We start from the raw sequence: 24,089 nt of genomic DNA on the forward strand, positions 1-24,089 counted from the left end.
GGAGCTTAATTGAAACACTGATCATATTCCGCGATTGTAAAACAATAATAGAAAATCGTGTTTCTTTCGAAGGGTATGAAATTGTCAGGAGATTATGCCATAAATGAAATTGGAAACTGGCTGGTCAAAGGGATTAAACTCAATTAAACTGAACTGTGTTATATTGTACAAAGGCTAGAGAACTGCTACCAAATATCTGCTAGTTTAAAGGTGTCCATTATAATTATAAATTATAATTATATTTCAAATTCAATCTCCTAGTAATAAGTAAATTAATATTTTACCTAAAATCTGTGATATAGATAACAAAAATAAATTCTTTACATTATTCGTTAGTTTGCAATATAGTTTGAATATTATCTTTATTTTCTTGTGTCTTTGTTATTCTTAAAAGATAAACTGCTTATTTACAAATGTAACACTGCATATGCTATTGATAAATCATTTTATATTTAATTCTGCAACCTTCAGTCATTGTTAAAACTTGTTGTTGACAATACTGTCGGTTAATAGAAATTTCTAAAATCCCCTTGTTTCTACTCGATTAAAGGGTATATTGCAGAAACTATGTTAGCTACAGTGTTAGCTACAAATCACCTTTGTCACTCCATTAAACTTATACACAATAGTATTGTTTCTTGTTTTCATTTAAAATAAAATATGTTATTGTAGGAATGAAGCAGAATGTTCAAATAATTGAAACAACTTTTTGTCCTATAATTAGTGGCTTTCATTTTAAAAATTAAAAAATTTTTAATCAACGATATTTGGAAGTTTCGATCTAAAATGACCAGGAATTGAAACAGAAAATATTTTGATGCCAATAAATACGTATTCTTCACACATGAAACAAATATGAAAACAAAAATCGATGTATATGAATGAATTTTGAAATGGGGAGGAATTATATGATTATACCCATTCTCTGTTGCGTTTAATTGTTTCAATTGATGTCTCATGAGAATTTTCATCGAATTTTTTAGAGATCCTGGCTGTAAGGTCTTTTTAAAATTATAAGAACAGATTCAAATTATAACATTTGAAAACTTGTGGTTACAAAACTTACTTGTTTCTCATAATTATTTAAATGAATCTATTCGGCATTTTGAGTGACCGTCCCTTTATGGCTCGGACGGTACCTCTCCTTCCTTTGGTAAATTCCGAATTATCTGTCCTCCCCGAGCTGCAAACCTGATGACTTAGACAGTAGGGAAAAACATCAGGGAAAACCTTTGGCTAGAAAAGTACGATAGACGAACAAAATTTAACGGCTGATGGGGAGTATCAACAACATACAAGGACAATCATCAACAAAGTGTCGTACCGTGCGGGTGAAATACTGGAGTTTCAATAAGATCCTATTATAACCATCGAGTTCAGACCATCAAACTTTGTTTGCATAAAGTAAGTGTAAACAAAGTGTCAAATTACACTAACACTCGATCTATTAAATCCGTTCCACCTTGAGCGTTAATTCATTCAAGGTTCGTGGTATCGATCGATCGGTCGGACGTGCCCGGTGGCTCTTTAGTTGATGATTTGTAACAGAATCCTTGCATTAACACAGATTCTCAGAACACACAACTTCACCCAGCAGATATCGATTACAGTCAGTTGTCACTAACGATGCTTTTATCAACAATTTCTTTACCTGATCCTCTGTTGATCCTCTGGAAGTTTTAACTATATATATTCTCTAGGAACAGTAAGATTTTAATGATATAACTTTACTAATGAGATCTTAATGTCATAAACGGTATCGAAACTTCTTAATTAATGTCGTTATCGAAGAAGAGACTCGTAATCTTCTCAAACGAAGAGCACTTGATGTTTACAAGTAGAACTCGATATCTTAGTTTCTTAAAATGTGTTTCTGTCTTTACTTTCTAAATGTAAATGTTACGTCGCGTGAAAAGGTCCGCGCGACGTACTTTAATGTCTGACCGTCCAGACCCAAACGTCATTAGAGAACCCTCAATAAAACTAAGGCCCACCATAAACCGATTCTCATTAGCTTGCAGAAACCTTGAATCCTGCAAGCATTTTCGGTTTATAGCGGGTACTTAAAAGGTCCTTAGGTTTATTGAACGTTCTTAAATATTACGGAGTAAGCTGGTAGTTATGACGGGAAAAATTGTTAATTATATGACAGGGAAAATCAGGCATTTAGAGATTAGAAACATCTGGGTTTTCCCACGAGTCATGCCGTTAGGATACTTCCATATCCCAACTTCAACCGTTAACGTCTTAGCTAATGGTAACGGGGATCTGTGTCCTCACATTCATAACGGAAAGTACGAACAACGAATCAGCTTACTTCGTTAAAAACCTCCATCGTCATTGACACAGGTAGACGTCCGAATCAGTCAGTCGTTCGAGTCAGTCGTTCGTAGTCGTTCGAGTTAGTCGTTCGTAGTAGTACGAGTTAGTCGTTCGAGTAGTACGAATCAGTCAGTCGTTCGAGTCAGTCGTCAGTGCAAGCCACCCAAGTCAACCAGTCGGAGTCAAGCAGTCGACGTCTCTTCATTCAGTCTTTCGGTTGATCCTGTTGATTCGATTCAGTCAAGGTTGGATCTGATCAATCGCCACATCTACTACGATCCACGAGCCTTCCTCTCTCAGATTGGCAGTCTGAATCTGAGCAAGATCCAGGCAATCTTCAGACTCAACGACGTTACTATTGTGTGTGATTAAACGAAGCTGTTGGAGAAAAATATAATCATAACCCTACCAATCACGGAGTTATATTAATTCAACCACCCCTATTATCTTAACGGAAATCAGGGGATCGATCTACTCGCGGCGTCGATCATTAGAATCGTAACGGGAATTTACGACTCCCGTTGACGTGTTTCCTCGCGATTGCGTCTCCCCGCGATAGCTCGAAAATACAGTAAACTTTATTCAAAACGAGCCGTTTATTCGTTACAGGCCGTTAATAAAATTGCACTTTGCACAAAGGAATTGCCGTTAATAATTTAAGATTCTCTGCTCGTCGTACAGGCTATATATCACGTAATTATTCACGACGATCGTAACGTTTAAGTCCAATTCGAGCTTAAAATCCCACGTGAGCTATACTACCACAATAGCCTGAATTTCTATTTGTTCGTTTACTGCCTGTTCGTACTGCCTGTTCATCCGTTGTAAATTACAGCAAAATCTTCTAATGTGTTCCAGAATATGTCTTCATGGAATTTTAATAATTTATTAAATCTATAGATAACAAATGTAAAACTTATTAATTTATAATTAATATAAAATAAGAGAGCACGAAACTTCCTATTTTATGGACATATTAAATATTTGTAAAAAATTCTCTATCATTAGTATCACTTTAATTACTTTAAAGGATATAATCCCATAAAGCCGTGACCCCTGAAAGAATCGATGTTCACGCGTGACAAATTGGCGTCGTATGAAAGTTCCGGTATGAACGTTACTAGAGCTGATACCAGCTAGGGGCACAGGTATATGTTCTGGGTCCATTATATATTTATAAAGGGCTGCCGATTCAACGAGTGGTCCGGGTAAATTTAAATTGTAAATAGACAGAGATTTCAAGTAAAAGCCTGGATAAGAGCGGATATGGTATGAGAGTCTGTTGTGGAAAGAGGAACAGGCTGCTTTTATTTGTAAAGTTTGAATTTCCTCTATATCGAAGGTGTTTAAGCCGCAAGTGTGTTTCATGTTAATCGTTCATGTTAATTCATTCGAGACCGAGATTTTATTGAAATACGATTCCTGGGTGTCAGTACGATCTGAATGTTTTGTTAGAATGATACTGTGCTTTTCTCTCTCTGGAATATCCTTTTCATATTTTAATTTTAAATCGATGACAATCTTAAATTTTGTACCTCATGTTTTTAAAATATAAAATTATATACTATGTTATGCTATAATGTATTATGTACAGTTATATATATTATGCCTACTGATTGATATGAATTTCTTTCGGTCTCGAATGCGTTAAAACGGAGCGCAAAGAAGTCGAAATTACTTATTGTAATTGGTAAAACATCGTGAAAGGCAAACAGATACAAGAAAGAAGTTAAACTATAAATTATATTTGCGACATTGTTCTGTTTTTGCTTTCATTAAGCCTTTCATCAAGACAGCCGATCTATAAATATTAATCGACCGATTTCTCTAAGCTTGTAACTTCAAATTAATGTTTATATATATAAAGAGTTACGTATTAATCTATCTAAATATTTAAAAAGATGTTTAATGTTATAAATGATGGATATTAAAGATGTTCAAAAGAATGTAGTCTTCGCGTGTTCTTTATCATATCCCTGATCAAAGACATTCCAATATTATTACAATATCCAATTACATATTGATACACAAGATATACAGATTATTATTTATCACATTTTGGTTTTCTTAATTGAGTTATTCATTTAGTATCATTAAATGATAAGTAATTAGTAATAATTCATAAAAAAAAAAACGGTATTGTAGTAGAAATATTATAAGAAAACATTTTCTGTTTCAGTGTAGAGTTACTCCTTCTTATAGACAGTGTCGTACAAATCCGTACGTCTTTGAGAAAATGTAGGTATCTGAGCCCTTACTTCCTCAACAACTTTCAAATCTGAGAGAAAAGAAAAACATACGAAGTAATAAGTAATGCTTGCTAATAAATTCAGCAAATACAGAGGGAGCCGGCAAAATCGATAAACCAACGTTTAATGTTAAGCTGGAAATTACCGATATCGGTGACCACGATATTTTCCTGAGTTTCCAAATCATAAAGGATTTTCCCCCAGGGATTTGTCAACTGTGTATGTCCCCATGCGACATAACTTGCTGAAGGAACACGAGCCGGTGATATACAGGCGACGTATAATTGATTGTCATTCGCTCTGGAACGCTGAAGTAATGACCAGTGCAGTGGTCCAGTGGTCATATTGAATGCCGCCGGATATATCAGCATTTGGCAACCTAACACAGAGAAACGGGAAATATGAGACCACTGAATTTTAGTTAACTTTGTAGGTGCACAGTCCACATTCCATAATTTATGAATATGCGAGAACAGTCCTCTTGTCGTGCTTCTAATTCTTTTATTTATTTCATTTTCAGCGAATATACTGGTTTTTTTAATTAAGCTCCTTTTTATACAGAGTTACAGATTATATTGATTATATTTTATATAGAATATATTTAAGAAAGATAGTTACTTTCCTGCTAGTTAAGTATTGTTCGATTAAGCTACTGTACCTTTGTTCCGATAAATGCGTGCCATTTCCTCGAATCTGATATCATAGCAAATGCCAATACCTATTTTCCAGCCCTTCACATCAAACATTGTTAGGGAATTACCAGGACTGAGTGAATCACTCTCTCGGAAAGTAATCTTGTTGGGAATGTCGATGTCGAATAGATGTACCTAATAACATAAAAATATAGTTGCTAACTCTATTGCTGTAACTTTTGTAATTTAACATCAATGTTACGAACTTTTAAACTTTAATTGTTTTTTATTTAATAACTGACAGCGTTTTTATCACTTTCTTTTATTAAAAAGTTTTATCATTTAATAATATTTGAGAAGGAATATTTTTTAAGAAAAAATAAGTTTTTTCCTATGTGAAAAATTTATATTACACGACAAATATATTGTACAAAAACTTATATATTATATTACGACAAAAATGTATGTTTCTCGTATCAAAAAGTATTTTATAAACCTATAACATATTTTGTAAATTATAGAATTGGTTATAGTACACGTATGTACATATGTATATTCCTAAATTATTCCTAGATAGAGTCACTTTCTCCACCCCAATATTTTCAATTTCAAAGCCACATGGACGTATATTATTTACCTTCCGGTGTTTTGCTATCAAAGTTCCATCGGGACCCCAAATAGTACAGGTATTGTACAATTTATCGCCCTCTATTTCAGGTATCGTACCACCAACTACATAAATGCTGTTTTCCTTAGCTGCCTTCGATAAAGCAACGCTCGTTTCACCATCAGGAATACTCTCGGCGTATTTTGGAAAGTATTCTGCATTGCAATATTTCAATTAATGAAAAATAACTGTCCTTTGTTCCAACCATAAATTAGGTTGAAATGTTTGTCAATTTTTTATTTTTTAAATTATTAAAATAACTAAATTTTATATTTCGATTTACTTAAATATATAATTACTTAGATAATAGTACATATAATAAATTGTTTCTACAGGTTCAAGATGAAAAATGAATATTTAGAAATGTTCAATTACAATCATGCTATTTGGGTTAGTACCAGTGACTTGTTACTTAACGACTTTGCTAGTACTTTTTCAAACATAAAGTTAGATTTTAACTAACTTTAATTTTTAACTACTATAGGTGGAATTATAAATACAAAATAATTGATAATACTAGTTTATAAGTACCTAATTATTAGTATCTTAAAAAATATATTTATACAAAAATCACGATAATCATAAAACTGGGGAAATTCTATATTCTCGAGTCAATTCACAATCTTTATGGAAGTATAAACGATAAGGTAATTTGTCTACTTTTACTTTTTTCTATATAGTTGTTATACATATAATAAATTATTAGAAAAAGAAACAAATTATTACGTATTCCATATGGTGAATTAAAGCATTCAGGAAGAGCGATAATATCAGCATTATGCTCTTTCGCGCTGGAAATGTAGGAAACTGCCCGCTCTACATTTTTGCTTTTTACTTCATTTACTTGAAGTTGTACCAAGTGCCAAGCGAAATGCTAAAATGTTGGAAAAGTTAAATACACTCGGTTATATATTTCCCATACTTTTTATCTATAAATACTTTATACATAGTGAATACTTACTCGACATCGTTCGCACTACTTGTTTAGCGATGTTCGTAAGTATCATAATGTTCTTTGAGGTCATGTATGGTACTACTCGATATCAACATTACGTAAGCAATACGCGGGGATTTTTTATAATTATTGATAAAGTTTAGGACATTAACTTTGATGTAATTGTAAACATTATTACATATTATAATTAAATGTAATTTTCAGTTAAGGGTAAGAAAAGAAATATACTGTAGTATCGTGGGCAAAAGGCCCAAGATATCGGCCGAACCGTATACAAAGTGGCGAGAGCCGTGGCGCCGTCGAGTACATCAATGTGTCGTCGGTCCTTTCAAGTGGACAGTTTTGTGGAAAGAGTCTGCGTGACCCTGGCCACGGGGTTTCGGGACACGTGTTCGATGGGACGAGAAAAGAGAAAGAGACGCTAAGGGTAGAGTTAGTTGAGACGCCAGCGAGAACGAATGCAAAAGGCGTGCAGTATGGGTTGAGAAGCGAGAGCGTGCGAGTGCAGATGCCGAAGACGAGAGTTGTAGAGTTGCTAGCGTTGTAGAGAGATCGAGTTGTTAGTTATAGAGTTGCGAGAGTGATTTGAACGGAATAAGACTTTTGTGTTTTAGTTCAAGTTGAACATTTATCGTTCTCTGTCCATTTAATCTCTGTTATTTTTATTTATCTTAATAAATAGTATTAGGAGAATTTTACAAATCTAAATCATCCTAATCCTATCCTTTTTCCGATACTACAATACTTTTGTAAAAATACACTTTATTATAAAATCTGTATAAATAAAATTGTACAATTTATCTTGAAAGTAAAATGACCGAATACGTTCCTGGAAAATATTACTGCCTACTAAATGATCGAGATCTTGATCTTTCTCGTCTTTCGTGTTTCATTCTGTCTGCATAATCTCTGGGTTTCTTATCTCTAACTTTTTCTCTTTCTTTGTCTTTCTTTTTATGTTTTTTACTTGATCTTTCAGATGAGCAATCGTGCTTCTTATGTTTCTTTGACTTCTTCAATCTTTTTAATTTATAAGAATCATTACTATTAGAGTTACTTCTTTCTCTCCGTCTCTTCTTTTCAGAATCACTATCGCTGTCATCATTAGATTCGGAGCGCCTTTTTCGCCTATCTGATTTTTTATCCCCCACTTTATCATACTTGTTCTTATTATGCATCGTACTTCCGATTTTCTTTCTTTTATTACTACTTTTGTCACCATCTTCACTGTCTTCGGGGTCAGGGGACATTGATCTTCTTCTATCCATCTTTTGCTTGATTCCCTTGGATTCCTTGTCCTTATATTCCTCATACTTTTTTGTATCTGAAATTAACCCCATAAGATACTGAAAGCTAAAACCTCTACATTTATCATATTTTATATAAAAATAGAAGGGACCTTTAAAAAATTGCATGCAACAACACACTTACAGGTACTCTTGAATTAGTTTTTCTACGCGTCTGATTATGTATTTATATGTATATGTCAATTCAAATTTATTTTCTTAAAAGTCCCTTAATGAAAAACTAACACTTCATATTAACTTTGAACTTTTGAGTTCTTATATAAATATTCTGATTTAGTCACTGGCTGTACCATAAATTCATTTACAGATATTATATTTCCACCAAGAGCTAGTTTTATTATGAGCCTTCCTGCATCATCATCGAATCCTTCTATTTGACCATAATTATTAATTTGTTTTCCAGCTATAATTTTCACAAATGTTCCTTTCTCGATTTTAACCTCTTCCTCTTCTTTTTTGGAATCTGTATTTTTCTTCTGCAACGCCACTTTGTCTGCTCCAAGACCCATACCTTTTGGTCGTAATTCTGGTATGACAGCTGCTACTAATCTGTAATAGTTAGAATAAACGATTGTGAAATAAAAAATGATGTTCTCTGTTTACTTTCCAATAAGTGATGTATTAAACACATATAATTAATTTAATCCAGAGTAAAATTCATACTTTTCATTTCAACCAATTCCCTTTCCTGGTTGCCATCCCATTCCCCGTAACATAGCTACACCAAAAGCATCAATAGGAATTTTTTCATAATCTTCTAACGTAGACTGAAAAATACAAAACGATATTTATAATATGCAAATGTAATACATCTGTGCATTGCACATCAATATGCTGATAACGTACCTGTTCTTTGCCTCTTAATGATTCATCTTCTACTAAAGGTAAAGTTAAATCATTTGTTTTAATTTCATATTTATTCTTTGACTTAAGTTCCTCAATGATTTCTTTCGTCGCTTGCTCTTCTAAAGTAACAACTTTATTTTCACTATCTTCAACTGGCTCTTTCTTTATTGATATTATTGGCGATGTTTTTCCATTAGATAGCTTTGATTTTGCCTCGTTAACACTAGCGTCTCCTACCTTTTCCTTATCTGCCTTCGGAAGGAAAATGTCTGCATCTATTTTATTAACAATTCTATCATGCCAGGTTTTTGAACCTAGTAACGGAATAATTAGAGGTTCATCTTTTTTTTCTTCCTCACTGAAATAAAAAAATTGTTTTCAAATATATATATATTCCGCTATTGGTGATTTTTATAGGTTAGGTTGAGGTTACATGTTTCTTGATTATAAATTTTACTTTTTGAACTCACCCTATTACTTTAATACCTTTTTCATCAAGGCATTCAATGTAATCGACTTTCTTTTTTTCTTGTGGAATAGCATTTTTTAACACAGGTTTCTTAATAGATTTCAAAAAACCGAAGGAAATTTTCTTTCCTTCTTTTGCCATTTATTTGTTATTTCAACACTGACTTATAGATCAATACACATGTATATACTAGACATAAAGATCGATGTCACTTGAAACTATGTACATGAATCTAATATCTTATTATACTTTATTAATCTATTCACAATTACTTGCACATTACTAAAATTTCATTCCGACAATATATCAAGCGCCTGAATAAGTGACATTAAAGTAAACATATATCAGAGAGGAAATACGAAGAACTGACGCCTATGGTTTTCTATGTTACAGAGCTAGTGCTGCACCATACGGCCAAATGCCGAAGGTGGCTTATGTTAGTATATACCTGCCTATACGTTTCAATCAGAAAATCGATATTATGTGTTCATGTGAAAATTCACATTTCCCTAGGAGCTGTATTTTGATAGATTTAAGCTTCTAATGGAGCATTTTAAACGTATAGAGTATACTATGAAGTAGATAGTAGTGCGGATCATTTTATATTCATAGAAAATTTGAATGTATAGAAATGTACAAAATGTTCGTGATATGCAAAAATATGCAAAATATTCAAAGTAAACCAATCATCAAAAATTTTAGAAGGTGAAACAAATTTCTTTAATAACACCTAGATTAATTTTTATTTGTTAACCATCTACATTCTACTACGCTTTTCATTCTACCCTAGTTTATGCACCATAGCGCATGACAGCGCTATTATGTCCTTTACAATTTATTCAAGATCATTCTATTTTCAGATCAGACTCTCTATTTTTCTTTTTGCATCCTGCAAATTATCGTGTAGTGATGTAAAACGAAAGCTATTGCTCGTTAAAATTTGACGTAAAATTTTGTTTTCATGAAAATATACATATGTTGAATTAAATAAACTATGAATGAAATAAATAAATATTTATATATAACTTAGATTTCACAGATTATTTCGATATCGAAGTACTTCTTACGTATTAACGAAGAAGATAAAACATACTAATACAAGCATAATTCAACTGAGCGATTATGATAATGTTAATGCGCATCTCCGAACGTGCAGAGGATAAATGAGCAGATAAGTTGCTCCCATCACTTTCTCCTTTGTTTCATGCAACTGTAACTCTTAGAATGTAATGTATAAATGTATATAACTATCCTTAACCGCATTGACGAAATGATGATAGACACAATTACTTGTTTGTCAGTTGAAGATCTGTTCTTTCCTCTTACTACATATTTATGTACTCTTAACTTGTCTTTTTAGCGATACTATCGCTCGTTTGTTCTACAGTTTTCAGATTTCTATCTTTTAGCGTTCTACACACGATCGGAGCGTAAATGTGCCCGTAGTCTGCCTGTTCCTATAAGCTACGTTAAACGATCATCTTTGATTGTGTTGGTTCGTAGATCGTAGAGGAAGCCATTTACCTATCTTTCGGAACAAGAACTACAGGTAAAAACAGCGATCAATTGAGAACGGTAGTTAAGTCCGCGAGTAGAGGGGAGAGCGTGCTTTAGCGGCGACACCAGCGCACGGTTTGCAGATACGAAGCGGGGGTAAACCGGGAAGCCGTAGTTCACGAACCGTAGTAAGCGTGGTAACTCTGAGCAGTCGACGACAGTTGAAAGCCGGCCGCGCTCTGGAATTCAGGTAAATTTACCTCTTTTTCGTCTTAAATTTTCATTGACATTTCTCTGCTTATAGATTATTATACGGTTATAAATGACATATTTTTGGAGATATCGAGGAATGGTACTTTTAAGCAATTTTGATTTTCATCACTCATAAATTGAACCGAGGAAATTCCATCAATTTATTTACCGGCTGTTAAAAAGTTTTAATGAAATGGGACAAATGGTAATTAGTTGCGAAAATAAGGACAGTTGTGCCCTGAGTTACAGTGTGTGCCTTTAATTTCAATTAAATCAAAATTTTGACGGTGGATACGTATCGTTATCGTATACGTATCGTAAAATACATAGAAGAATGGCAATTATATTCTCCTTTTTATCATTTATATTCTATTATTAGAACACGTATCATTTTTCAAAATTTTCCTTGCAATCTACAATTGTTTATGTCATCTTCCTATTGATCATCGACTTTGTCATTTGCATGTCTCATTTTCCTCGTGATTCGGCATTTCAATATCAGGGAACGAATTTGTATCTTCTACATGAAATCATCTCTTTAATTTCAGATAGACGAATATGCGGCTGCTTCTGTTCCAAATATCTCCGTTGCTGTGCCTGTTGACGGAAATCGGCGCGGCTGGGATCGGTAAAGCATGGCAGATCCTGCCGTACGCGACCGATTCCTGGAATCACCCATCATGGCCACGGCTCGACTCTTCCGCGTTCGAAGTTCGCAGCGTGACCGGGGTTGGTCATCTCAATCCCTTGTTTAATTGTTCATTTTTTTAAATCTTTGTTTATTAATTCCAGGTTTTTTACATATTTCTTTTTACATGATTTTTTTCCAGAATAAACGCTGAATGCTGATTGTAGAGTGGTACAGGCAAAAGTACCGATACGCGACGGTACGACATAGCCATGCATCATTACATTTTTTTTTTTTTTTTTTTTTTAAGATTATTATTGTAACTTAAATTTAAGCCGCTGCTACGCTGTGCTTATGTGCGATATTTTAATTTATGTCCTGAATGCCTGGACGCAAAAACAGGACAGTTCGTTAGCGTAGGAGAGAACTTCTTCGTTAGACTGAACTCTGTTGATTGACTATTGAAAGCGCAAAGCGTAATAAGTTATAGTAATTCTTTTGCACGAGATTAAATAATTCAAGAGCGTTATTTTTTAGTATCGATTATTTATTTTAAACATTGAAATTTACAATAAACATTTAGAATTTCTCGATAACTAGATGCGACTGTCCTCACATAAATGTATCAGTATCTGTATCATAAATGTATCATAAATGTAATAGTATTACTTCTACTTGGTCGGAAAAATCGACAAACGCGTATATCTGTCGTTAGGCCGTGCGGAATACTTGCAAAAAACGCATATATGTGTTCTGAGTCCATACATGCGTTAATAAGATAAGAGGAAATAAAAGACAGATTACCGATAAGATACACTAACACATATGTAATACATGTATATATTACCACTCAGATTACACATATTATATATTATATTATATTATATATATTATATATATTATATTATATTATATAGGGAATATGTATACCACGTATATATGTAGAACTATATATTTCAAACTTGTTTATAGCGCGTGCGCACACATACATGCACGCACGCGAACAATTTTTCGAACGATAATTATATTAATAATTTATAACCATTTATATTTTTATATTTTTACATTTTTATATTTTTATACTTTTATATTTTTATATTTTTATACTTTTATATTTTTATACTTTTATATTTTTATACTTTTATATTTTTATACTTTCATATTTTTATACTTTTATATTTTTATATTTTTATATTTTTATATGATAACCATTTATATTTTTTTAAAATATGTTCTTATGGCATATATATATATATGGCAAGATATACATATATATCTTCTCTCCGAGGCGTCTGCGTACAGCTGCATCAATGTCCCTAATAATATATTTACAATAAATATTATTGTTCTGTTATATTAATAATAACGAAGGAATATTCTGAACAACACAATAATTAAGATTAAGATAATGAATAATTATGATATTAAGATATTTTCTACTTAGAAAACATTGAAATAGCGTGATATACATACCAAGGGCAATTAGTTGCAGCCAAAAGAACTACATTAGAATTTTCATTAGCAGAATACCTTTCCAGGGAGAAAATGGGCCATTAAAAAAGATAGGGTACTTAAGGGGGTACACAATGGCCTCCGTAATGGCAGATTTACATTCCTCTAGGCCTACGATGTTGTCCCAATATACATTTAATTTTTTCAGTATGATTTCCTGCGACAATACAAAGATGAAATGGCGCATAATCTCCGTATTAATTTCCAAAAGTGTTATGTAATTCATTATTTAAAGCTTTACTGAAATCCCTGCGTCATTGATATACAGTGGATTGTTTATCCAAGGTATTTGTTGGATATACAGTGGATATATACAACAATACATTTGTTGGATATTGATATACAGTGGATTGTTTATCCAAGGATAGGTATTTTATTTTTAAAAAGCTTTACAATACGTATATTAATCGAAAATAACTTACGGATAAAATGTCTTCAGCAATCTTCCACAATCCCGGATTGTCTATATAAAGCTTCTGAGCCTATTTTGATATCTTTGATTGCGTGGATTGTTCCATTAAGATGTTAAATAACTCCTCTTCTGATGAAGATTCATCGCTTTCATTGTCGAAAATTGATGTCAATGTCATTGCCAGATTAATATCATCCGTAGCATCACCCCTCATCTTCTGTTGTGCATTCCTCCCTTTCACAGACCCAGATACAGACTCACTTCTCCTTTGTTTGCTAACAGATTTGACACGTTTTACTACTTCTTTGAAGATTGAATGATATTGTAATCGATACGTTGAATACGTTGAGAAAGTTGAATAGTGTTAAATAATTTAAATTCTTACACTTTGTTCGCATTTGTCATTTCCCTCGTCTTTATTTCCTCTTCAGTTATTTCCTTGCACAATATAGGATAATTTTGGAATTTCATCTTGTAATAATTTTCATATTCTGTAAGAATAATTTCCAAATCGACGTTGTCGCAGACTCGATATTTCCGAGGTAGACGAGCTTCCCGGATTAATACATCGCTAACGTCTACATATCTAAAAAATATAATTTTTAATTCATTGAACAAATTTTATGCTATGAGTACACACTATACGATAATCATCAATTGGGACAACTGTTTTATTTCTAGGTAAGACAGACAAAAGGAATGTACTGTCTATTTATTATTATATAAATCCTCGGCGATAATTTTTTGCCTTCTGCTTTCTAATTTCTAATTTTTAAAGTTTGAATTTAAATATATTTTCATTTATAACTAGTTAATCTACGTTATCGATTGAGTTATTCAACTATAACTACTGAGTTACCGATGTCGATTTTCAAACTTTGGTTTCTTCCCCTATTTCCGCACTAATTTCTATTTCGATTGGTCACCGATATTATTCGAAAAAATTGGAACTAAGAAGATATCTAAATTGCAATATACTCACCCATTGCGTTCCAAATAATCACATATAAGGTACAATATGTTCCGATTACGTTCCGAAGTACGACTCTCCTCCTAATGAGACATTTATTTTTTTTTATTATTAACAATAATTATTAATAATATAAAGATTTTCATGCAATTTGCTGTTACATTGCGAGTTTAATAAATTTGTTACACATAATTTTGTTATCTACTATCTTGATACGTGCAAAGATAAATCTTAATGATATATAATACAGCGTAAATGGTTATAAATAATTAATTATTGACAATAATTATAAGAATTATCGAAAGAAAAAATCATAGATACTATGTGCGAGTGTAAAATATCACAAAAAATGAACAACAATTGTGAAAAACGCAATATGGCAAATCAATGACAAAACACACTCATGACTGTCATGGAAGTTCCAAAGTCTAAAATCTAGAATATTCCTTACCTGTTTTCGCAAATTATGAGATGTCTTATTTGTGGTACCTTGCAGCGATGATTCACCGTTCATTGTGATAGTTTTATATGTGATAATGATATCCTTGTATTGACTATCGTTTTTCGATAGTTACGAGAATTTTCGTTTATCACTTTGAGACAATCCGTCACTTCCTTTCTCTTATAAAGTTTCCCTTCAACTCCGTTGAAAACTGAGCATCAAACAGGAGACGAACGATTCGTTCGCACACATAAGCAGGGTGCGAATATAATGATGGAATAGTCGAGTCCTGTCTACTGTATAGTAAGATGGATGCGACATGGAAATAGAAAGAGAAGGCTGTATATAAGCATTTTCTGTCCTTGTTTAATCAGGCATGCACACTAGTGGACACTGACGGCGCTCGTTTACCGTTGTTACATATTTCTGGTACAAGTACGCGGGCATTAGAGAAGGACGGAACGGTCTCTCTCTTTATCCCTATATCGCGTTTTTAGTTCGCTCACGCGCTCTGTACTTATATCTATTACATTTCCACCATAAGCAGCGGCCGTGCAGTGACTTACAAAAGTTTCGAACTCGCGGACGTTTAATCACGTTCCCTACTCCGAAGGGGTAAGTACAAAGTTGCTCGTCTCAGTACTCTTGTTAGAAGTTTTATCATCTTTTTCATTTCGTGGCTACAAATTTTTCCAGGAAATTCTTATCGTTTTACAAGGGCTGTGCGACACAATGACGTGACGTCAGCTATCGATCATATACGCGAATTTGTTGTAAATTAATTAGCAGAATATCTGGAGTTCTTTATCGTTGCCAGCTGTAAAATATTAGAATTTTTCATTTATAATTGTCATATTTTCGACTCTTCCGTTGCCAAGACCACCTTGAAAGATTTTTGGTATGTTCCATCGCCCTTGTTAAAAGTGTGCCCATTGGTTAGCTATATTGATTTTAAAAATCAATACGTATATCAAGTTTATTATCTCACAGAAACAAAGAAATTCGTTTTATTAACGAATTTTCGATGTTTCTTCTCAATTTCCTTTAGCATCGAACGAAGAACATTATATGATCAAACGTTTCATCGTTCAGATTATATTTCGTTTAAAAAGATTGAAATTGATATTGAGATAAAATCAAAAAGTATCCGTTGTTCTCGAACATTCTAGTATTCCTTCGCCGCCCGGGAGAAAGACAGGTATGAAGAAAGAGGATATTTTTTTTATTAACTTTTTAATATTGACAAATATTTCGACAAATATTGACGCGTGCGACAAATAGTGAGAAAATCAAGTGAAATTTTGAATAATATCGTTTTAATAATTTGTGAAACGAATTAGTTTGGTTTTTTTCATTTTTATTAGTTTCCGTCAGTGCTGATTGACGCGCCACTCCAGTTTCCATTTCCGTTTCTCGAAATTTCCTACGTCCTTGGTCTTTGGGACTCTTTGCCCAGGTAACTGCATTGCTTCTGGGTACGTCTCACCGTTCGGGTCTCTCGAGCTTTCGGTGTCAGTTGTTACCGTTGAAGGAAGAGAAGCTGGTGACGGATATTATCGAATAAATCGTTTATTCTGGAAAAGTTCGAGTAAGTTCGTTCTGTTTGAATAAATCAAGACATAGATCAATTTTTATCGTATCATCGTGATTCGCCATGTCGTACGTTTGGTTTCGGGATACCATATGTTTTTAATTTGGTACTTTTAATTTGACATTTTACGCCTATAATCGTGACAGGAAGATACTTTCAGTGAATTATAAATATTTTAAATTATAAATTATAAATATTTGATATAAATTACAATCATACTACGGGGAAAAGTGAAACATGTGTTTTCTTGTGGAACATGTGATAGTAAATTATTCGAAGCATAATAATGCTTAATTAAACATCTATACGGTAACATTTACGGACGAATATTGGGGTAATATTATCGCGTCGCTTTAATCTGGCATTTAATGCTTTGATTGCGGTCTTTGAAATGGCATCGCAGATGCTGGTATAATATCACACGAAAAAGGAAGGACCAGTGGTTAATGTTGCAAGCGCACCAGTGCGTTGCAGCCATCGGGGGTGGCTTTGACGCCGGTGCCGAGGAGAGGCGCAGAACGTGTTCGATCGACCCGCGAACGCAGCCCGTGCTCATACTGTGACAGAGTTCGTTTCAGTTAGTCTCAGTCGCTGTTTGCCCGTCGACAGCGTATAGTCGCGCCGGCCAACGATTATTTTTTCTTTTTTTGTTTCTCGATAATTCTCTCGCAACACTCGTTCTATACGTACACCATCAGTTTATCGCGTGATCATTGTTCCCGCTTCTCCTACCTTGTCACGTCCTTCAAAGAAGATTTCCCTTCAGTTTTTTGTTGTTTGGGGAAAATTCATCGCTCGGACACATGGATTTATCGACACGACGGTTTATCGAGGCATCAGCGTGATGTACTTTTCAAGTTTCATATTTTCTCTATGATACTTTCTAAGGAGAATTTAGAATTCGAAAGATATCAATTTCCAGGAAATATAGGTCTTTATTTATCGATAGGTTTGAATTTAATTAACTCTCTTATAATTGGTATTTCAATTTTTTAATTCCTTAAATTCAGCTTTCTTTATGCTGTTAGACGATATAACGCGGGCATTTTATGATATATCGAATATATTCGTATATATTTTACTTTATACATTCGATAAATTTCCTTGGTTGGCCGGCCTGCAACCCACATACGGCACTTAATAAAAATTTGTTTCGTTAGAGGTCGGTGTTTGTTCATCTTCGTCATAAAAATGTCATGACGTCATATCATATCACAAGGGTTCTTCTGAAAGCTAGATATTCGATAACAAGATTAATGGTTTTCGGTAGCTTGCAATGTCAAGCTTTGAACTGGCGGGATCGCCTTGCTGTCAAATCGCCATTCAGCAGCGACCATATTCTTTAACTACGTTCAAGACGTATATCACGCTACAGAAACCATCAAAGGAGGATAATTGCAAGTTAGTTGCCTCTTAGAAACGACACAGTTGGTTGTTACTTGTTATCCGTAGTTGGTAGTTGTTCTCCTTAGTCGCCACGTATTATAGAGACGACATTCATAGTCACCAGTTGCCTTCGCTAATAGTTTCTTGTTGTCTGTAGTTAGTTCTCGTCATCGCTATGTATTCCATCAACCACGTAAAATTTAACATATAGGATTTTATTCTTTTTTATTCTTTCTGTAGATTTAAGATTAAGATTCTTTAAGTAATATGAATTTAAGTAACTATTTTATGATACAATAAAGTGGAAAAACGATTATTTTACGTAACGTAATTTTTTAAAGAACTTTGAATTTAAAGGATTCAGATAGATATCTTAAACGTAATTAAACCCTCCATATCGTAACAAATTAAAAGAAATTGCGCAAGAAAGTACAAATACATTTAATGCATAAAACATATATTTAAAATCCAAATGTAGGCGTTGACGCGTGCGTGCTACATGTTCGAAACGTTCGTTACATCGGCGATAAAATTTGTACGAATTTGACGAAGAAGCTTAACATATGGTGTGCTTCAAGACGACAGTAAAAAGTGTTGGCGGATTTTTCGAAATTTCTTCCATTCTTAATAAAAATATATTGTATAAATATAGTAGGATTTTTCAAATTTAAATAGTTATAATGATTTGAAACTTTACAATTCGGTACGGTTCTGTTTTATCCTTTGAATATACCTGCCATTTTCATATCTCCTTTTAACTAAACTAAATATTTGGAAATCCTATAATTTGTACACTTCTATTTGTGAATAAGATCGATGAAATTAAAGCGTAACTATGCTTTCAATAATGGCTTCGATGTATTGCTCGCCATTATGGCGGATTAACGTCTCTAAGTGATCGACCTTAATCACTAAATGGCAGCCGCGATTCAGTGGTAGAGCCTTACACATGACGGACATTGCAAGCGCTTGTAAGACGTCTATTGTGAAACGTTTCCAATCGCATCGGTTACGACGACGGTGAAATCCGAATAGAAATATATATCGCGTATCGCTTCAGCCTGACATGTCTTAAAATAGAATCACAATTTTTCGTTCTTTAAAAAAAAAAAAAAAAGAAAAAAAGTCTATAAAAATTATATGCAAATAAAATAGATAAATGGATAAATGGTTGTACAAATTTATAAAACAGATATTACAAATATACGTAAATAAATTATATATTTATAAATTGTTTGTTTAAATATCTGTTTGTTTAAATAAATAAAAGGGATATTTACGACTTACAATGAACGTAGTCCTGTTTTTAGTTTTAAACAAAGCAAAAACGGATAACAACTTTTTAAAATGTAAAACTCAACGCAACAGTGGTTTTTTTAAATTAATCAATAACGTTCAAAGTTAATTAATTTAGAGTGGTTTGTACATTTTGTATGCTCGCCGTATTTTAACGTTTGATGTGTAACGTTTGATGTAGTACTTGATGCCCGAAAAATCGAAAAGTAATTAAATTTGATCGTTTCGTCGAATTTACAAGTGTGTATATTCGTGTGAAATCCTATGTGCTTGTGTATGCTGATGTGAAAGGCGGTAATATATTTTTCTTTTTTCGATTATTGTTGTCAACTTTTGTGTGGAATAAATCAATTCCGTGAATAGAAGTGCAATAATCAATACAGCTTACTATGAAATGATAGCACAACAACAGTACATATCGCCATTGACGTCAGCTTCACAAAATTTCTCGAATATCGAGGTTGTCCATTTGGGTTAAGAATTTATTTCCAAAATGCCACAAGCACGAATATCTTATGGAAATTTCCACTGTAATTTTTAATAATCAGATTCCATATTGTATGCTACGATTCGAGGAAAATCCGCAGCTAATATTCCGCTATTATTATCTTTGCTGCCTTTGAATACCATAAATAGTCGTCCGTAAATTTTAAAAGATTTTCTGTCGCATACTTATATTGTGTATTTTAGTCTTAAGGTGCGGGTCCTGTTCAATTAATTGAAAGTGATGAAACTGTAATGGGTCACGATAGTCAAATATTAAAAATGGTCTCGTTGGCTACATTTAAAATCTTTACGAGATATATATGCATAGTACGTTGCTACTAGCAACGGGTAGCGATGAGCAATAGAGAACAGTACCTTCCTTATCTCGTCGTGATTATGTACATACCAGTAATGCACAGTACTCGTACTGAATATCTTACAACATCTACATAGATTTTCAGATTTGTTTCGAATATTACCAGCATAACCATGATAGTAGAATTCTGTTACAGTATTAATTCTATAGTGCCGTTATGCATAATACAGCCCTAAAATGTTTCTACGAATATACGAATATTTTCGTCAGCTACTATATTCCAACCATGGCTTATTATGAAAGGAAATATATAACGAAATTACTTGTTTCTTTTAGACTAAATTAGTTTAATTTGAATAATTTTAGTAATTGTGTAGGATCGAACAACAACTTATCATTAGCTTCACTCGAGACTTGATTGCACGTAGCAACGTAATTGCGTTGGAACTGAGGGTAGAAAACAATGTCAACCGTTAGACGCGTCTGTCTGGCGAATGTGTAACGCGTGAATAATAGATGGCGTGAACCCTACTTATAGCTGTCTCGGCTTATATCGTAGCATTCAACCTAGGGTATAACGATAGGGATCATTAGAAGTTCAAAGGCCGGCTGATCAGCCTCATTTTGTTCCATTTTTTAATCAAGCGATGAATCGACAAATTGTACAGATTTCGATGGTTATCACAGTTCTCTGGGAATTTTAAAGCGCGGTTCGTCGAATTTAGTCGGATTGGCTACAGACTCTTTTACGAGCAGCTTGAAACTCGATCTAGTTTCGAGAAAATGAAAAATTCGTTTTATCTCTTTGCTTCCCTGTTCCTTCCTTCCTCTTTTTTTTTTCTTTTTGCTTTTTACATTGCGTTAAGACCGGCTAAATAATATTGATTGCCATGGACGTTGGCTGGTTTAAAATCACTGACATCGACCATAACAAAAGTAAGTTTGATGATCATTTATCTGGGCCGCTGTTATTCGACTTGAGCTCTGCGCATTTGTTAATATTGTTCTAGTAGGGATGAGATATTAAAAATTTAAAATAACTTCGATTAAAATTATATTATAAAAATTATATTACATTAACGTTTAGAAGTCAATAAAGTGGAAAGAATTATAAAAGAATTATAAAAGAATAAATTATATTACAAGGAAACAATACGGCTAGGTAATTTGAAACATTCTGGCTAAAATTGCATTCTTTCAAAGTTAGGACGTACAGTATTTACAAAGTAGATTAAGTATCAAATGGGGTACTTAAGAAAATTCATGTTATCATTATTTAGTAAACATTTTCAGGTAATAGCCTTCTGCAAAAGCTGCTTTACGTTACGTTAACCTATTCATTATTAATATTAATCATATTGTTCTTATCTCCTAGGGGCATAACGATCCATTTTTATATCGTGTTAAAGCTAAATTTCTATTAGATTGTCGTAAAATTTTCTTTCGTTTTGTAAAGAAATGATAGATACACAACATTTTTTGTTTTATGTTATTTTTTATTAAATTGGAGAAAGGTGGATCGCACATAATTCAATAAAATAATATAAAGCAAAAGATATCGTACATCTATCATTTCTTAATAAAACGAAAGAAACTTTTGGAACAACCTAATATTTCTCTACAACGACACTTCTACAATGTTAAAATATTTGATAAAAATATTTGATAAAAATATGAAGAAATTCTAATATTGATTTAAACGTATCGATTTATTTACTTTTCGCTGCCAGAAATTGTTAATTATGATTTCCACTTAAAAGCGTATTTCATATTATGAGGATAAATGATCAAATTCATCTCTAATATACACATTAGAGAGTCATTTATAGCTGCAATCCTGTTTACCGCTCATATTCCTGGAACTCGATAATTCACTAGGTGATTGCTTTAACCGAGCAGAATACATCCATAAATAATTAATCGCTATTAATATTCCATCGACTTTTGAAAATCCCCGATGTGATCTATTTCACGTGATGAGAATACGTGTAAAGTGAGGTTATTGCTTGATTACCTTTAGTCGAATAAATCGAGTGATTCAAATTATAATGGGGAAGAAAGTCAAAACTATGTATATTATTTTTTTCAATTTTTATGTATCATTTGACGGAAGGAAATTTGGTAAGTAAGGTTCACCTTTTTTAATGTCAATGATTTTGAGATATGTTATTAAGCTCCAAATTCTAAGCAATCTTCTATATATATATATATATAACATACGTATAATAGCCAAAGTTCAACTCCCAAGTATACGCAAAGCTTTTATTTTCAATTTATGCGATACCACTATGTTCCATGAATTTATTTGCTAACGGTATTGAAACAAATAACAAGCAGAGGACGAACTATCCGTGAACTGTTTTGCCAACGAGTACGCTTCCAATATTTTCTGTTTGAGAAAACACACTTGTTGCTGTTGCAACTCCAAATATTTTTACAGCCGACGCTTTTGCCATGAATCATCGGCTAATATATAAAATAGAGAAAAGCCATAGTTGATTGTAATGGAAATTTAGAAAACCTCAAACTCGATATAGAAGGGAAAAATAAAGGAAAGGAAGGGAGAGATAATTGGAAGCTTGGGGCCAGGTTTAATTCACTGAAACCGGGCTGCTTGTGTCATCACGAAACAGAATTGCCAGTACGTCATTTCTGTGCACCCGTCCTCGTAAAAACGGTTTCACTCGTTAAGAAAAAACGAATAGGCGGTGAAGAGAGAAAAAAGCAGACAGAGAGCGCTTTTAAAAAGCTGACGAAGCGTGCGTTGCCACAACGAGACACACGGTGCTATTTGTCGTTTTAAATTGCGCCGCAACTTGTTTTTGAGATCTTTGCTAGAGACATGTGAAAACACGTTGGAAGTATATTTCTTGTTTTTATGGAATTTAGCTGGAAAATGAAAAATAACGTAAAACATGTACTTACGACTTACAGAGTAATTGAATGTATACACTATAATAACCAGCGATTTAAGGCTTTAAAAGATTTTAAAAGATCGAAAGAAAAGAAAAGAAAAGAAGAAAGATAATATGTTGTGGCAGTCTAACTCGATTTAAGGAAATAGAGAGGGAGGGGGGGGGGGCAAAGCTTGTTAATCTGGAAAGAATACAAGCATCAATTTCAAGCACTTATAGGGAATCAAGCGGGCTTGTTAAGGTCGTAAGTTGGACAATTATCCCGTGTTAGGTTCAATCAGCTTAGTCCTACACAAAATTGATCCAATCATGTGAAAACAAATGTATTCTGATTTTTGTCGCAGATATTTCTGGTCTACGCACTCCAGTGACCGCACAACAGATATTGAAACACCTGATTTTCACCTATTCTACAGCGACAACATTTCTTGATTTTTTACAACCATGAAGAATTCGTACTCGGAAATACTTGCAATGCTCATCTGCTTGCAGGTTATTTTCGTCACTTTCTTCCCGTTAGGGGCTGGTAAGTTGATACTGATTAATTATACCATCGAAATTCTATATAACGGCTACAAAAAATATTTGCATCATTACCCTCATTTCCTAACGAAGCGCGTTTTTTTTACCAAGTTTTATATTTCATTTCATAGTATCAAATCTCTGTAGTTACACGAAAGTATTAAATGATAGGAAACTTGATATACACGAATTTAATTAATTAATAGGTTAGTCGATATACAGCCATTATTATTTCATGTGAAATATTACAACGTCAAAAACTTAACGTTCCTGTACGTACAGTATTAATCACAAATTGTAAGAATGTTTACTGATAAGCAAAATAGATAATATGGAAAACGCAGACCTATGGAAAGAGAATTCCTGACATTAGACAGGAATACGCGATTGCACGAAATATTTTATGGTATGTCTAAC

At 33.2% G+C, this 24,089-nt stretch overlaps 2 protein-coding genes and 3 long non-coding RNA genes across 7 annotated transcripts; 2 read left to right on the forward strand and 3 right to left on the reverse strand.

Annotated features, from left to right (window-relative positions):
• Positions 1-4,270: 4,270 nt before the first annotated feature.
• On the reverse strand, positions 4,271-6,738 carry LOC126927946 (omega-amidase NIT2-like; the record flags this gene model as incomplete). The annotated part of the gene is made up of 5 exons (XM_050743926.1): positions 4,271-4,600; positions 4,717-4,950; positions 5,230-5,398; positions 5,841-6,025; positions 6,597-6,738. Coding segments are annotated over 5 exons (822 nt in total), but the record flags the coding sequence as incomplete, so codon positions are not given.
• Positions 6,739-7,570: 832 nt separating this feature from the next.
• LOC126927940 (G-patch domain and KOW motifs-containing protein-like) lies at positions 7,571-9,764 on the reverse strand. 3 transcript variants are annotated; one of them, XR_007716082.1, is made up of 5 exons: positions 9,449-9,763; positions 8,979-9,336; positions 8,796-8,899; positions 8,423-8,681; positions 7,571-8,149 (listed from the first exon to the last, which is right to left on the reverse strand). XR_007716082.1 is itself a non-coding variant. In XM_050743913.1 (4 exons), exons 1-3 carry the CDS (start codon positions 9,586-9,588, stop codon positions 8,804-8,806), a joined length of 594 nt encoding a protein of 197 aa, XP_050599870.1. In that variant the 5' UTR covers positions 9,589-9,764; the 3' UTR covers positions 8,095-8,679; positions 8,764-8,803. The 3 variants fall into 3 exon arrangements, 2 of the variants coding, with proteins under 2 accessions (XP_050599870.1, XP_050599869.1); XM_050743913.1 differs by having other exon boundaries at positions 8,095-8,679; positions 8,764-8,899; positions 9,449-9,764; XM_050743912.1 differs by having other exon boundaries at positions 8,095-8,681.
• A 1,283-nt stretch (positions 9,765-11,047) lies between these two features.
• Positions 11,048-12,872, forward strand: LOC126927949 (uncharacterized). Its single transcript, XR_007716085.1, has 3 exons — positions 11,048-11,194; positions 11,745-11,925; positions 12,027-12,872. It is a non-coding gene; the product is annotated as an uncharacterized LOC126927949 (long non-coding RNA).
• Positions 12,873-16,713: 3,841 nt separating this feature from the next.
• On the reverse strand, positions 16,714-18,160 carry LOC126927953 (uncharacterized). Its single transcript, XR_007716089.1, has 2 exons — positions 16,971-18,160; positions 16,714-16,882 (listed from the first exon to the last, which is right to left on the reverse strand). It is a non-coding gene; the product is annotated as an uncharacterized LOC126927953 (long non-coding RNA).
• An 818-nt stretch (positions 18,161-18,978) lies between these two features.
• Positions 18,979-23,529, forward strand: LOC126927947 (uncharacterized). Its single transcript, XR_007716084.1, has 2 exons — positions 18,979-21,171; positions 23,495-23,529. It is a non-coding gene; the product is annotated as an uncharacterized LOC126927947 (long non-coding RNA).
• The last annotated feature ends 560 nt before the right edge of the window (positions 23,530-24,089 follow it).

This window comes from Bombus affinis, unplaced genomic scaffold (assembly GCF_024516045.1).
Source record: "Bombus affinis isolate iyBomAffi1 unplaced genomic scaffold, iyBomAffi1.2 ctg00000357.1, whole genome shotgun sequence".
Taxonomy (NCBI): Eukaryota; Metazoa; Arthropoda; class Insecta; order Hymenoptera; family Apidae; genus Bombus; species Bombus affinis.